Here is a 15788-nt window from a genome sequence, read left to right as displayed (position 1 = left end):
CTGTCACCGTTCTCCTCTCACAGCTTCACTGAGAAGCTGCAGCTTTACAGGAAACACTGGATCTTTGTTTCATACTGACTGTGTTTAGTACAATACTGCTGACAGCACCACCCACTCACTCCATCACTCTACTGACCTCAGAGTCTCCAGACTGTAGTCTGGACTCTGCTGAAGATCAGACAGCTGCTTCACATCTGGATCCTTCAGGTTGTTAAGTTGTAGGTCCAGCTGTCTCAGATGGGAGGGGTTGGACTTCAGTGCTGCTGCCAGATAATCACAGCTGATCTCTGACAAACCACAGCTCATCAATCTGTATAAAGAATGAAAGATGTAAGTTTATTAGACAAAGTGCTTGAAATCATTCAGTGTTTCATCATCTGTTCAGAGCTGAAGAAGGTTCAGAATGTAGAAGTTTAGAAAATGGAAACTCCAAACAGCTGAAGCCAACAGGAAGCAGCTTCAAACAGGAAACTGTGCAGAACTTCAGACTATATGTCCTGATGCAGCCAGTTGGATTTTGAAGATTTGAATCTCTGTTCTGTGACTAAGTCCTTGAATCATTTCTTCCAGTTGGTCCAACAAGACAGACTAAGTATTGGACATGTGTTGTGGCTCCATTAGGGGAGCTTCTAAATGTGATGTGATGGCCCCTCTGGGTCTGTCAGGTCACAGCACTGAAGAGAGCTCAAACTGGGCACACAGTTGTTCCAGTCTGGACCAGAGACTCTATACTGGGACTGAGGGACTGCTTTGACTGCACCCACTGGGACTTTTTAAAGGCTCATGTTCTCACTTAGATCATCGATTTCTACTGACATTTCTTTCTGGGAAAAATGGGGATTACTTTGGAAACAGGAAGTATTTTCCCCAATAAGCAGCCCTGGATTAGTAAATCACTCCAACATGTTCTCAGGCAGAAGAAGCTGTCTTGTTATGAGGGAGAGAAGAAAAAGATTGAGGCACAGAAACTTGTTGAAAGAGAGATAAAGCAGCTAAAATCAGGTGTAAAAGTAAAGCAGAGGATGAGCTGAATAAAGGACACTCAAGGCTGGCTTGGAAAGGAATGAAGTCCATGGTGGGGATGCAGAACAAGGAGCAAAGATGAATGTGATGCTGAATCAGCAGAAGACTTGGACTCATTTGATTCCAGCTTTGATATCATTGATTTCAATGAAGAGCTTTGTGATTGTAGCAAAGGGCTGGTAGCTCTGAGAGTCCCACTGATGAGGTGTTTGTGTGGAAATCTCTTAGTGGGACCAAAGAGAGAAAAAGCCCTGGTCCTGATGCTGTGGGAGGGAAATGATTGAAGTGTGCTGTGAGGAACTGACTGGGAGATTTTCACACATTTTCCAGTCCTCCTTGGAACAACAGGAAGTTCCCAGCATATGGAAACAAAGGTTAAGTGTCCTATGGCACTCAGTGATGATGGTGCTGTGGCCCCACCACCTCCACCTCTTTGTAAAGGAACTAACTGGAATCTGAAGCTTCAAATGGAACTAAGACTTCATCCACTAGGTGGCAGTGTCTGATGAGAAAGTGTTAGTGGAGCTGGCCTGGAGTCAGAAACAGGAAGATGCAGGATTTGGGCTGAAATGGGGAAAGTGGTTCGCACTAGTGCCTTAAAGCAAGAAGGTTGTAGGTTGAAGCTTGTTGGCCTTTCTGTGGAGGTTGGATGTTCTCCCACAGTCCAATGAAATGCTGCTTAGGTTCATTGGTGCTTCTAAATTGGCTGTAGGTGTGGATGTGAGAGAGTGCTTCTCTGTCTCTCTCTGTTGGCCCTGTGATGGACTGCTCACCTGTGCAGGTGAACCACGCCTCTTGCCCTATGACAGCTAGGGCACAGGCTGCAGCCCTGTGAGCCTAAGCTGAATAAACAGTTAGCAAAAATGATCCATAGATGGCCTGAAATCCCCCAGTTAGCAGTTTTGTAGATAGCTATGACATGCTAATCCCATCCAGCAGCTGTATTCTACCTGTAAGCTGATCCCTGCTGAGCCAAAGCACTTTTTCATATACAAATTACAACCTTTAACAGAAACCTGTTGGTCAGCATCTTATTAGCCTGCTGTTAGCTTCATTCCACAGAAAACTGAGAGAAACTAACAGAGTTGATAAAGAATAAAGAGAAATGTGCTGATTTAAAGCCTTTGAAGTGCTTCAGATGATCTCTGTCCACTTCTGTCCACTCATTCATTCATGTAAGCTTTCTAATGCAGCTTTGATCTTCACAGTCTGCTTCATGAAACTCATTCTAACCCTGAATGTCAGAGTGTTCCTCCTTCTCTTTCCCATCATTCATGCTGGCAGTGGAGGAGATTTGGATGTTGGACTGTGTTTTGGATGATGTGTGTATGTTTGTGTTGGACTGCTGTCTGTAAAGCAAACGCACATTTTGCTTTGGATTTCAGTGTCACACAGACTTTAAGGTGGAATGAAGAGATGGAGAGTTTCACAGTGAATTATCCAGTGGAGGATTTTTCTTCTTCTTTGAAGGTTTGAAATGTGAACATTGTTCTGCTGCAGTCAATGGACTAAACCAGAGAAGAAGAAAACAGACTTTACCATGAAGATCCTCAGTGTGGATCAGTATAATATCAGCCTGATGTCTGCAGTTTAGTGTCAGCACAACTTTCACATCATATTCATCTCAGCACAACTAAAACATGCTGACTGACCTCAGAGTTTCAAGTTTACATCCTGGACTCTCCAGGAAACCACACAGATGCTTCACTCCTGAATCCTGCAGGTTGTTGTTGTAGCTCAACTTCAGCTGTCTCAGATGGGAGGGGTTGGACTTCAGCGCTGCTGCCAGATAATCACAGCTGATCTCTGACAAACCACAGCCCCTCAATCTGTATAAAGAATGAAAGATGTAAGTTTATTAGACAAAGTGCTTGAAATCATTCAGTGTTTCATCATCTGTTCAGAGCTGAAGAAGGTTCAGAATGTAGAAGTTTAGAAAATGGAAACTCCAAACAGCTGAAGCCAACAGGAAGCAGCTTCAAACAAACACAACAAGAGAAAAAACTCTGAATGTTTCACATTAAAGTCGTACATTTCTCATAAAAACAGGACAAAGACTTGAAAAAGTCGTGTTTTTCCTTCCAGGAACCACAAGGCTTCACTTGAAAGGTGAAAGGTGAAGTGTGAAAGAAATGGACATATTTGAAGTCCAACACCTTTTTCCAGTCACATTATTAAAGCAGACAAACTACAAGCTCATTTTCATTCCAACAAGTCATCTTCTGACCTGGACTAACAACACTGGTCTCTATGTGCAGCTGGCTGTGAAACCAGTGCTCAGGGAGCGTCTACAAAGTGCAACACTGAAAGAACATCACACACTCATTTGCTTCCATCACACAAACATCTACTGTCATTATTGTCACCAAACTCTGTGGATCCTTTATTGCAAATTCAAATGGGATCAAATGGTCAGACAAAAGAGGGTTATGAGGAAATATGATGAAATGTTGTGTATTAGCAGCAAGTTATTGAATCATTTTCCTCAGAAACCAAACAAAATGATTGACAAACATGTTTTTACAAACTCAGTGTTGGACTTGGATCAGCAGGATAAGCTGATGTTTAAAGGCATTTGAGTCTCGCTGTATGAGAGTCCAGTTATTACTCAATATTTATGGATGATGTTCTTTCAGTGTTGCACTTTGTAGACGCTCCCTGAGCCTCACAGCCAGCTGCACATGGACCAGCTGACATTACCCAGCATTAGAGGCGGGTGTAAAAAAATGGATTTTCCTATTTAAATGGTTTTAATTTGAATAAAACGATGTTGATTGAATCCTGAATCGATGTTTAATATAAATGTATTTTGCCAGAATCTCAGGTTAAAGCTCCCAAAAGTATTTCAACAACAACCAAACAGATAAAACAGTAAATGAGAGCAGCTAAACACACAAAGATGGAAACACAGAGCGTGGATCGTTCACTCGACGGCACGTACACGGACACGCCGTCGGGGCTGAAAGTGGACAGCTCACAGATCCTGAAGCTGCAGGTTTCATCTGTCTCCAACCAAAACTGACTATGCCGGCTTGTACACACACACGAGACACACGAGAGTTCTTCTTTACTGATGTTTACTGCGCTTCTTTAACGTACACAGGTACACCGTAGAACTGGTGAATACAAATGTACAAGAAAATTATATTTCAGCATTAAACATATTACAATATAAAATTCACAAAATATAAACAAACATACCACTTTGGCCTGCAAGTAGACAAACCCGTGTAATTGGAACTTAGGACTTATTTCTTCTTTCTTAGCTTGACTTTACACGGCTAGACCATCACCATGAGCAGCCTTTTCTGACCTTACTTCCCAAAACAGGAAGTGACCTCTGCCCTTACCTTAAACTTACAAAATTAACCGGTTATTTTCCATGTATCAAATTAACTGTACACCAATCCGGTAGGCAAAAAAGGAAAATGTTAACATGCTCAACACAAAAATAAAACATACAAAATAAAATGCGTTAATTACATTATCATTACAAGAGCTCCGCCTAGTGGTCAAATACTAACATAACAACTGTTACACTGACTGAACCAGCAGCAAAAGAAGATCCAAACTACGCTTCACGTTTGATGAACATCGTCATGAATTCTCTCTGACTTTGACGTTTACTTCCTGCACAGCTCTCTCTCTCTCAGTGTACTTCAAGAACAGTTTACCTTCAAAAATCTGTTTTCTGCATCATTCACTGCTTATTACGCACCAGTCTGCTGTTGTGTTCACTGCTGTCGGCCTCTGAAAGCAAAGCCTCATTTCTGCTGTTCAATACTGAAGAAATTTAAACCTTTTAAAATGATGACAGATTACAAACTCTCAGCTGTGTCTGTAATCAAACCTCTGTAACTTTGCTTCACTTCAGCAGCATCAGCTCATGTTCACATATTGATTCATGGTTTGCTTCAGTTTTTGATCGACTGCAGAATATTTTGAAGGTTATCTGCTATAAAAAGCCAGAAGAGGAAAATCTGCTTCATGTGTTTCTGTTTGATCCTCAGTGACTTTGACACAAAGGCCTCTGCTGTGATGATCACACCTCTGATCAAGTCTCACAGTGTCAGCTTTGTTTTTATACATATGGATATGTGCTGATAAATGATCAGGATTATAATATTTCCCACTGTCTGCTGTGTGCCGTGACCTTTGACCTGCTAAAGACAGTCAGCTGTGGATTATTCATTGTTGTGTCTGATACTTAGAACTGTGAGGAAGAAGCTACACAGTTAATCAGGGTCCCCTCTCTCTGAATCAGGAAAGGTGGGCAGGCCGCGTGTGGGCCGCGGGCCGTACGTTGAGTATCCCTGTTTGAAATGTGAACATTGTTCTGCTGCAGTCAATGGACTAAACCAGAGAAGAAGAAAACAGACTTTACCATGAAGATCCTCAGTGTGGATCAGTATAATATCAGCCTGATGTCTGCAGTTTAGTGTCAGCACAACTTTCACATCATATTCATCTCAGCACAACTAAAACATGCTGACTGACCTCAGAGTTTCAAGTTTACATCCTGGACTCTCCAGGAAACCACACAGATGCTTCACTCCTGAATCCTGCAGCTTGTTGTTTCCTCTCAGGTCCAGCTGTCTCAGATGGGAGGGGTTGGACTTCAGTGCTGCTGCCAGATAATCACAGCTGATCTCTGACAAACCACAGCTCCTCAATCTGTATAAAGAATGAAAGATGTAAGTTTATCAGACAAAGTGCTTGAAATCATTCAGTGTTTCATCATCTGTTCAGAGCTGAAGAAGGTTCAGAATGTAGAAGTTTAGAAAATGGAAACTCCAAACAGCTGAAGCCAACAGGAAGCAGCTTCAAACAAACACAACAAGAGAAAAAACTCTGAATGTTTCACATTAAAGTCGTACATTTCTCATAAAAACAGGACAAAGACTTGAAAAAGTCGTGTTTTTCCTTCCAGGAAACACAAGGCTTCACTTTTAAAGGTGAAGTGTGAAAGAAATGGACATATTTGAAGTCCAACACTTTGACTTTTTCCAGTCACATTATTAAAGCAGACAAACTACAAGCTCATTTTCATTCCAACAAGTCATCTTCTGACCTGGACTAACAACACTGGTCTCTATGTGCAGCTGGCTGTGAGACCAGTGCTCAGGGAGCGTCTACAAAGTGCAACACTGAAAGAACATCACACACTCATTTGCTTCCATCATCCAACCTGAAGAGGAAACAGAGACGGCTCCCCTTCAAAGTAAAAGCTGCTCCTTTTGGACACAGTATCAAAGAAAGTCTACAGTATAACATAGAAAAGACAGAACAAAGTTTGGGTTGTTTTTAAATTGTGCAGAAATGAAACTACACTAAGCTCAATTATGTGACAGACATTTCATCCCATGTCAGTTTGGCCTCATCCTGGGCCGGATTATCCAGCACACACTCTGACCACAGGCCCAGGGGCCACGCACAGCTGGGCTCCATCCAAGAGACAGGAAACAAACCAACACAATAAGAAAAAGCACCATGTGATCTTCTTACATCTTCAAGACAAACATAGTAAAAACATGAGCTTATTTGTTTCCTGATAAAATGATGTGACAGGTAGAACAGAGTAAAGTGGTGGTGTTACAGCCTTTCTCCCCTCTGCTGCCGAGGCTGTTAGTCTCTCCCAAACTCAGCTACAGGACTTCCACATGAATGAAAGCAGCAGAAGTGGCTTTACAAATGAAAGAGGAAGAGGAGAAGAAGAGGAGAGGGAGGCCACCCTGACCATCACTCCAGCTGAAAACATCACACTTCCATTAAAGTTGGTGAGAAAATGTTGAGCAGGATGAGCTGCTGGCTAATCTGGAGGCTGTAGCAGCAGCTCACAGTCACCGTGGATTTCCACTCATGAAAAAGCTCTGGCTGCTTCATTTCTCATCTCATATCAGAGACTTTAAAGCTTCACTGAAGCTGTGCTGTGATGCTTCCATATTCCAGTGAGGCCTCCATAATGATTTCAGCTGTTCTGTACACACTGTGTGCCCTGTATGGCTCAAAGTCTCTGCAGCCTGTTTTTATCTGCTATCATCAGATCTTCATCATCCTCATTCACATCCCTCACACACTCTACAGCCTCATCAGCACTGACTTCATCTTCACTGACTGATGGAGCACAACATGAACCTGTGGAGGCTGAAACACTGTCCTGTCAAACATCTCCCCGTCACCACTCCACTTCTGTCAGCCTTTAAATGAACCCTGCTCAAGTCTGTCACTTCTGTTTGGAGCCAAAAGGAAAAACTGTTGTTCAGTCGTTTGGAAAGACAACATTTCTGAAAGCACTCAAACTTCTTCACATTTGTCTTCAGACACATCCTGAACATTTAGGAACTAAAGAAAGTTTCAAACATCAATCAAAGACCTGAAATATAGAAAAACAACAACAGCCACAGTCAGTGAACTCACCCCAGAGTCTCCAGTCGACAGTTTGGACTCTCCAGTCCACCACACAGAAGCTTCACACCTGAATCCTGTAGGTTGAGGTTCTCACTCATGTCCAGCTCTGTCAGATGGGAGGGGTTGGACTTCAGAGCTGAGGCCACAACTTCACAGTAAGTCTCTGAGAGTCGACACAGAGTCAGTCTGTGATGATAGAAAATATAAAATGTGTTATTATAAAAGCAGAAAATCTGCATTATAAACACAGACTGAATGTATATGAAGACAAAACAGAGTGAGGTCATAATCTGATGAATCTGCTCTTCACATCTGTGCTTCAGCTCCTCTTACTGTGTTTGACATGACACAACGATTGAGTCTCTCTCAGACCTGCAGACTTTTAATGAGAATCTTTGTTTGGCTTTAATCTGCAGATGAAGGAGGAAGATGGTGTCACATTTAGGCTTCCATAATGTCCACAGTCTGTCACTGAGATCTGATCCAGAGTCAGAGTGAAGACACACATTTGGACTGTTTCCTGTTTTGACTCCAGAACATTTTGAATGAGTTCAGCTCAGTGAAGAGTTCCAGCTGGAAAGATGATCTCTGTTTGCTACCTGCTGTCAGGTACGACTGTTCACGTCCACACGCAGGAAAAACCTGCTGACTGTTACCAAACGGAGCAGAAATCTCATCACTGGACAATAATGATGAATGAACTCAGAGCTGCTGATATCAGATCTGATTTCAGGAACTAAACACAGAAATGATTGGCTCATTTTAGCTTTCTGAGCCATTATCTGCTGGTGTGTCGCTAGTTGGCAGAAAATGATTTGTATTCCTGTTCAGGGCTTCAGTGTTTATGAGTCCAGATCCAGGTGACAGCAAGTCAAAATGATGTCACCTGTCTGTGTCCAGCAGCAGCCTGTATTCACTTTGAATATTGTTATCACCTGACATGGATCAGTTTGTCTTTGATTGGTTTGTAAATGTCACTGTTTCCATTGGACCTGAGTGACGGTACAAAGACAGAGAGGGAGAGAAAGGAGAGAGAGGATGGAGACAGCAAAGAGAGAGCAAACACACACAGGTGAGAGTGGACAGGTGACCAAGGTCAGCAACCAATCAGAGAGCTTCTGTTTGAGCCACAGTCACTGATGATGACTGCACATAACCATCAGTGTGTTACTCTGATACCAAATATGGATGCTGCTCTTATAATAATGATCATCAGATGATATTATTGTTATTTTGTAGCTGAATACGATGTTTGTGTGATTATCAGTGAAAGCAGCAGTGAGGAGGATGGAGAGAGAGAGAGGACAGAGGGGGAAGTTAGAAACACTAAAAGGATTTTTCATGGATTTCATGGATGATTTGAGTGATTTCCAGCAGGACACTTAAACATGTCAGTGGACGTCCTGAAGAACATATTCACTGATATGAAACGTGTCATTGAACAGGATCAATATCAGTGGAAACATGGTGGAAACAGCTGTGACTGCATGGATGTGACACACTTCAAATCTGTTCTCCACTCTTGGATTTGGGATCCATGGAGCTGCTGCTGAGTCTGTACGATAAAGGATGGTGTGGAAGGTTGCAGCGTACGGACACAAACACTTTGTGGTTACAATCTGATTTTATTTTCAACATTAAACTACTAACCTACACTGATCAATGATGTTAATGATCACATCTGGACTCACCCAGCCTTTCTGCAGTTCCTCACTGGTGGAATCAGTCTCTGTCGTCCCTGCACTGATGTTTTGTACTTCTGCAGGTCCAACTCATCCAGAACCTCCTCTGACATCTGCAGCATGAAGGCCAGAGCTGAGCACTGGATCTCAGAGAGTCTCTCTGATCTGTTCTCTGACTTCAGGAACTCTTGGATCTCCTGATGTACTGAGAGGTCGTTCATCTCCATCAGACAGTGGAAGATGTTGATGCTTCTGTCAGGAGAGATTTCATCACTGTTCATCTTCTTCAGGTTGTTGATGACTGTCTGGATGGTTTCTGGACCGTTCTCTGTCTGACCCAGCAGACCTACTAAGAGTCTCTGGTTGGACTCCAGACAGAGGCCATGAAGGAAGCGAACAAAAAGGTCCAGGTGGCCATTTTTACTCAGGAGGGATTTCTCCATGACTTTAGCCAAAAAGGCATCCATTGATGGGAAGCTGTAAGACTCGAACATGTTCTTAAAAAAAGATCTGTTTTTGTATTTGTCTCGGAAATTCCCTATAAAACCTTCTACCACCTCTGTCTTCCTGTTGGTGTGACAGTGGAACATGTAGACTGCAGCCAGAAACTCCTGAATGCTCAGATGAACAAAGCAGTAGACTGGTTTCTGGAAGATCACACACTCTCTTTTGAAGATCTCTGTACAAACTCCTGAGTACACCGAGGCCTCGGTCACATCCAGACCACACTGCTCCAGGTCTTCTTGGTAGAACATGATGTTTCCTTTCTCCAGATGTTCAAACGCCAGCCTCCCCAGATTCAGAAGAACTTCCCTGTCAGCCTCCGTCAGCTCCTGTGGACTCGTCTCATGTCCCTCGTGGTACTTGTTCTTCTTCCTCTTTGTCTGAACCAGCAGGAAGTGTGAGTACATGTCAGTCAGGGTCTTGGGCAGCTCTCCTCTCTGCTCTGTAGTCAACATGTGCTCCAGAACTGTAGCAGTGATCCAGCAGAAGACTGGGATACTACACATGATGTGGAGGCTCCTGGATGTCTTCATGTGGGAGATGATTCTACTGGACAGCTCTTCATCACTGAATCTCCTCCTGAAGTACTCCTCCTTCTGGGCGTCAGTGAAGCCTCGTACTTCTGTTAGCCTGTCAACACATGTAGGAGGGATCTGATTGGCTGCTGCAGGTCGGGAAGTTATCCAGACGAGAGCCGAGGGAAGCAGATTCCCCTGGATGAGGTTTGTCAGCAGCTGGCTGACTGATGACTTCTGTGTGACATCAGACAGCAGCTTCCTGTTGGTGAAATCCAATGAAAGTCTGCTTTCATCCAGGCCGTCAAAGATGAACAAAAGCTGAGAGACAGCCAGCTTCTCTGCTGTGACCTTCTGTAATGTTGGATGGAAAACATGGAGCAGCTCCAGAAGACTGTACTGCTCATCTCTGATCAGGTTCAGCTCCCTGAATGAAAGCAGAACCACCACACTGACATGTTGGTTCTCCAAGCCCTCTGCCCAGTCCAGAGTGAACTTCTGCACTGAGAAGGTTTTTCCAACACCAGCCACGCCGTTGGTCAGAACCACTCTGATGGGTCTCTGTTGGTCAGGTAAGGCTTTAAAGATGTCCTGGCACCTGATTGGAGCATCATGGAGGGCGTCCATCTTGGAAGCTGTCTCCAGCTGCCTCACCTCATGTTGGGTATGAACCTCTTCACTCTGTCCCTCTGTGATGTAGAGCTCAGTGTAGATGGTGTTGAGGAGGGTTCTACTTCCTGTTTCATCACTTCCTGTTTCATCACTTCCTTCAGTCACACGTTCACATCTCCTCCTCAGACTGATCATATGTTCATCTAAAACCTCCTGCAGACCAACATCTGCTGAAAGAAAGAAAAACAATGAGACTAAAGAGAAAGAAAACTCTTCAATGTCTGAACAACACAAGAAGTCCAGTTTTCAGAAATGAGTCCATCAGCAGACAGATGTTCAGTCTTACTTTGTACACAGCTGCTCTGACTGGCTGTCTGCAGTCCAGCTGTGGTTGTGGATCTTTCTCCACACTGGGGACAGGTCGAGTCTCCTGATGAAGCAGACTGGTCCCAGTATGAGGAGATGCACTGTCTGCAGAACCAGTGTCCACAGCTGGTAGAGAGTGGATCCTTCAGGACGTCCTGACACAAATCACAGCAGGACAGCTGCTCGTCCTCACAAACACCACTCCTCTTCCTCTTCCTCCCTCTGTGAACACATTTCTTTATCACTAAAATCATTGACTGTTAGTGACAAACATCCAGATTTGATGACACTGTGCAGAAGCTCTGATGGTGACACAGAGAAGTCAAAGTGGAGATACTTCTGTCCACCTTTGATTAGACTCATTATAAAAAGGAAAAAAAAGTTTGAACACAGTCATGTTTCCGATTCAATTCAATTCAATTCAATTTAATTTTATTTATATAGCGCCAAATCACAACAAATGTCGCCTCAAGGCGCTTCATAGATACAGAGAAAAGCCCAACAATCATATGACCCCCTATGAGCAAGCACTTTGGCGACAGTGGGAAGGAAAAACTCCCTTTTAACAGGAAGAAACCTCCGGCAGAACCAGGCTCAGGGAGGGGCGGCCATCTGCTGCGACCGGTTGGGGTGAGAGAAGGAAGACAGGATAAAAGAGATGCTGTGGAAGAGAGACAGAGATTAATAACAGATATGATTCAATACAGAGAGGTCTGTTAACACATAGTGAGTGAGAAAGGTGAATGGAAAGGACAAACTCAATGCATCATGGGAATCCCCCGGCAGCCTACATCTATTGCAGCATAACTAAGGGAGGATTCAGGGTCACCTGGTCCAGCCCTAACTATATGCTTTAGCAAAAAGGAAAGTTTTAAGCCTAATCTTAAAAGTAGAGATAGTGTCTGTCTCCCGAATCCAAACTGGAAGCTGGTTCCACAAAAGAGGGGCCTGACAACTGAAGGCTCTCCCTCCCATTCTACTTTTAAATACTCTAGGAACAACAAGTAGGCCTGCAGAGTGGGAGCGAAGTGCTCTAATAGGGTTATATGTTACTACAAGGTCATTAAGATAAGATGGGGCCTGATTATTTAAGACCTTGTATGTGAGGAGCAGGATTTTGAATTCAATTCTGGATTTAACAGGAAGCCAATGAAGGGAAGCCAAAACAGGAGAAATATGCTCTCTCTTTCTAGTCCCTGTCAGTACTCTTGCTGCAGCATTTTGGATTAACTGAAGGCTTTTCAGTGAGTTTGTTGGACATCCTGATAATAATGAATTGCAGAAGTCCAGCCTGGAAGTAATAAATGCATGAACTAGTTTTTCAGCATCACTCTGAGACAGGATATTTCTAATTTTAGAGATGTTGCGCAAATGGAAGAACGCAGTCTTACATATTTGTTTAATATGTGCGTTGAAGGACATATCCTGGTCAAAAATGACTCCAAGGTTCCTCACAGTGTTACTGGAGGCCAAGGTAATGCCATCCAGAGTAAGAATCTGGTTAGATACCATATTTCTAAGCTTTTCAGCGCCGAGTACAATGACCTCAGTTTTATCTGAGTTAAGAAGCAGAAAGTTAGTGGCCATCCAGGTCTTTATGTCTTTAAGACATTCCTGCAGTTTAACTAATTGGTGTGTGTTATCTGGCTGCATAGACAGATAGAGCTGGGTGTCATCTGCATAGCAGTGAAAATGTATGCTATGTCTTCTAATGATGCTGCCTAGGGGAAGCATGTATAATGTAAACAGAATTGGTCCTAGCACTGAACCCTGTGGAACTCCATAATTAACCTCAGTGTGTGAAGAGGACTCTCCATTTACATGCACAAATTGGAGTCTATTAGATAGATATGATACAAACCACTGCAGTGCAGTACCTGTAATACCTACAGCATGTTCTAATCGCTCTAATAGGATATTATGGTCAACAGTATCGAATGCTGCACTAAGGTCAAGAAGGACAAGCACAGAGATGAGTCCACTGTCAGAGGCCATAAGAAGATCATTTGTAACCTTCACTAAAGCTGTTTCTGTGCTGTGATGAACTCTGAAACCTGACTGAAACTCTTCAAATAAACCATTCCTCTGCAGATGATCTGTTAGCTGTTTGACAACTACTCTTTCAAGGATTTTTGATATGAAAGGAAGGTTGGAGATTGGCCTATAATTAGCTAAGACTGCTGGGTCTAGAGATGGCTTTTTGAGTAAAGGTTTAACTGCAGCCACCTTGAAGGCCTGTGGTACATAGCCGATTATTAGAGATAGGTTGATCATATATAAGATCGAAGAATTAATCAATGGCAGGACTTCTTTGAGCAGTTTTGTAGGAATGGGGTCTAAAAGACACGTTGATGGTTTGGAGGAAGTAATTATTGAAGTTAACTCAGAAAGATCGATTGGAGAAAAAGAGTCTAACTTAACATCAATGGTACTAAGAGTAGCTGTAGATAATATTACATCTGTGGGATGATTATTGGTAATTTTTTCTCTAATGATAAAAATTTTATTTGTGAAGAAGTTCATGAAGTCATCAGAGGTTAACGTTAAAGGGATGGTTGGCTCAAAAGAGCTCTGACTTTTTGTCAGCCTGGCTACAGTGCTGAAGAGAAACCTGGGGTTGTTCTTATTTTCTTCAATCAGTGATGAGTAGTAAGATGTTCTGGCTTTGCGGAGGGCTTTCTTATAAAGCAACAAACTATTTCTCCAGGCTAAATGATGATCCTCTAAATTTGTGACACGCCATTTCCTCTCCAGATTACGAGTCATCTGCTTTAGGGTACGTGTTTGAGAAATATACCACGGGGTCAGGTACTTCTGATTAGAGACCTTAGTTTTCACTGGAGCTACAGTATCCAGAGTCGTACGTAGTGAGGAGGTGAAATTATTAACAAGATAATCGACCTCTGTTGGGGTAGCGTTCAGATAGCTGCTCTGCTCTGTGTTGGTACAGGGCATTGACGATGATAACAGTGGCTGGATTATATTCTTAAACTTAGTTACAGCGCTTTCAGAAAGACATCTACTTTGATAAAGTCCACTCTCCACTGCTGCGTAATCAATTATTGTAAATGTAAATGTTATCAAGAAATGATCAGACAGGAGAGGGTTTTCAGGAAACACTGTTAAATGTTCAGTTTCTATGCCATATGTTAAAACAAGATCTAGAGTGTGATTAAAGTGGTGGCTTTTACATTTTGAGAGAAACCAATTGAGTCTAACAACAGATTAAATGCCATGTTGAGGCTGTCATTTTTAGCATCAACATGGATGTTAAAATCACCCACAATAATTATTTTATCTGAACTCAGAACTAAGTTAGATATAAAGTCTGAGAAATCAGACAGAAACTCTGTGTAAGGCCCAGGTGGACGATAGATGATAACAAGTAAGACTGGTTTCTGAGTTTCACAGCTGGGGTGGACAATGTTAAGCATCAGGCTTTCAAATGAATTAAAAGTCTGTCTTGGTCTTTCATTAATTAATAGACTGGTGTGAAAAATTGCTGCCAAACCGCCCCCTCGACCTGTGCTTCGAGATTTCTGGTAGTTAGAATGACTCGGGGGTGTTGATTCATTTAAACTAACATAATCATCCTGCTGCAACCAGGTTTCTGTAAGGCAGAGTAAATCAATTTGTTGATCAATTATTAAGTCATGTACTAACAGAGACTTGGAAGAGAGAGACCTAATATTTAATAACCCACATTTCACTGTTTTACTCTTTGGTTCAGATGTGGATACTGTATTGTTCTTTCTTTGTAAATGTTTAAGTTGTTTGTTGCTGGTTTTTAGTTTGTTTTTTGTCTTTTTGGAAGCAGACACAGTCTCTATGGAGATGGGTTTTTGGGGGGGTAGCAGGAGGAGAGAAGCTGCAGAGAGGCGTGTAAGACTGCAACTCTGCTTCCTGGTCCCAACTCTGGATAGTCATGTTTTGAGGGGTTTAATAAATTTGTCGATATTTCTAGAAATGAGACCTGCTCCATCCAAAGTGGGATGGATGCCATCTCTCCTAACAAGACCAGGTTTCCTCCAGAAGGTTTGCCAATTATCTATGAAGCCCACATCATTTCTGGGACACCACTCAGACAGCCAGCAATTTAAGGACAACATGCGGCTAAACATGTCACTCCTGGTCTGATTGGGGAGGGGACCAGAGAAAACTACAGAGTCCGACATTGTTTTGGCAAAGTTACACACCGATTCAATATTGATTTTAGTGACCTCCAATTGGCGTAACCGGGTGTCATTACTGCCGACGTGAATTATGATTTTACTGAATTTACGTTTACCCTTAGCCAGCAGTTTTAAATTTCCTTCAATGTCGCCTGCTCTGGCCCCTGGAAGACAATTGACTATGGTTGCCGGTGTCTCTAGCTTCACATGTCTGAGAACAGAATCACCAATTACCAGAGTTTGACCCCCAGCGGGTGTGTCACCGAGTGGGGAAAAACGGTTAGACACATGAATGGGTTGGTGGTGTACCTGGGGCTTCTGTTTAGGACTATGCTTCCTCCTCACCGTTACCCAGCCGCCTTCTTTCCGCAGCTGCTTGGGATTTGCCGGGGAACAGCTAGCGGGGCCTACGCTATCTTCGGCTGCACCAGCTACAGGGGCCTGGCTAGCTAAGGGTGAGAGAAGGGTGCAAAGCCGAGTCTCCAGTTCAGTAATCCTGGCCTCCA

The 15788-nt window shown here is 43.0% G+C and overlaps 1 protein-coding gene across 2 annotated transcripts; it reads right to left on the bottom strand.

The window, feature by feature from the left end:
• Positions 1-2509: 2509 nt before the first annotated feature.
• On the bottom strand, positions 2510-11364 carry LOC102787849 (protein NLRC3-like). Of its 2 annotated transcripts, none has more exons than XM_087834680.1 (4): positions 11091-11364; positions 9123-10974; positions 7441-7617; positions 2510-2852 (listed from the first exon to the last, which is right to left on the bottom strand). In XM_087834680.1, the coding sequence occupies exons 1-4, from the start codon at positions 11362-11364 to the stop codon at positions 2657-2659; spliced, it is 2499 nt and encodes an 832-aa protein (XP_087690806.1). In that variant the 3' UTR covers positions 2510-2656. The 2 variants fall into 2 exon arrangements, with proteins under 2 accessions (XP_087690806.1, XP_087690805.1); XM_087834679.1 differs by lacking the exon at positions 2510-2852 and adding an exon at positions 5502-5697.
• Between the last annotated feature and the right edge of the window lie 4424 nt (positions 11365-15788).

Source organism: Neolamprologus brichardi, chromosome 22 (genome assembly GCF_056152115.1).
Source record: "Neolamprologus brichardi isolate AB-2024 chromosome 22, ASM5615211v1, whole genome shotgun sequence".
Lineage (NCBI taxonomy): Eukaryota > Metazoa > Chordata > Actinopteri > Cichliformes > Cichlidae > Neolamprologus > Neolamprologus brichardi.
Note: the sequence above shows the minus strand (reverse complement) of the source record. Positions and strands in the feature narration are given on the sequence as shown.

What these genes read in the sequence shown, in the direction of transcription:
- LOC102787849 (XM_087834680.1), bottom strand. Translation starts at nt 11,364, where the DNA reads ATGATTTTAGTGATAAAGAAATGTGTTCACAGAGGGAGGAAGAGGAAG. An exon ending in AGGAACTGCAGAAAGGCTGG is followed by an intron (nt 7,618 to 9,122) that starts GTGAGTCCAGAT and finishes CTATCATCACAG; the next exon opens with ACTGACTCTGTGTCGACTCT. An exon ending in TGTCGACTGGAGACTCTGGG is followed by an intron (nt 2,853 to 7,440) that starts GTGAGTTCACTG and finishes TTCTTTATACAG; the next exon opens with ATTGAGGGGCTGTGGTTTGT.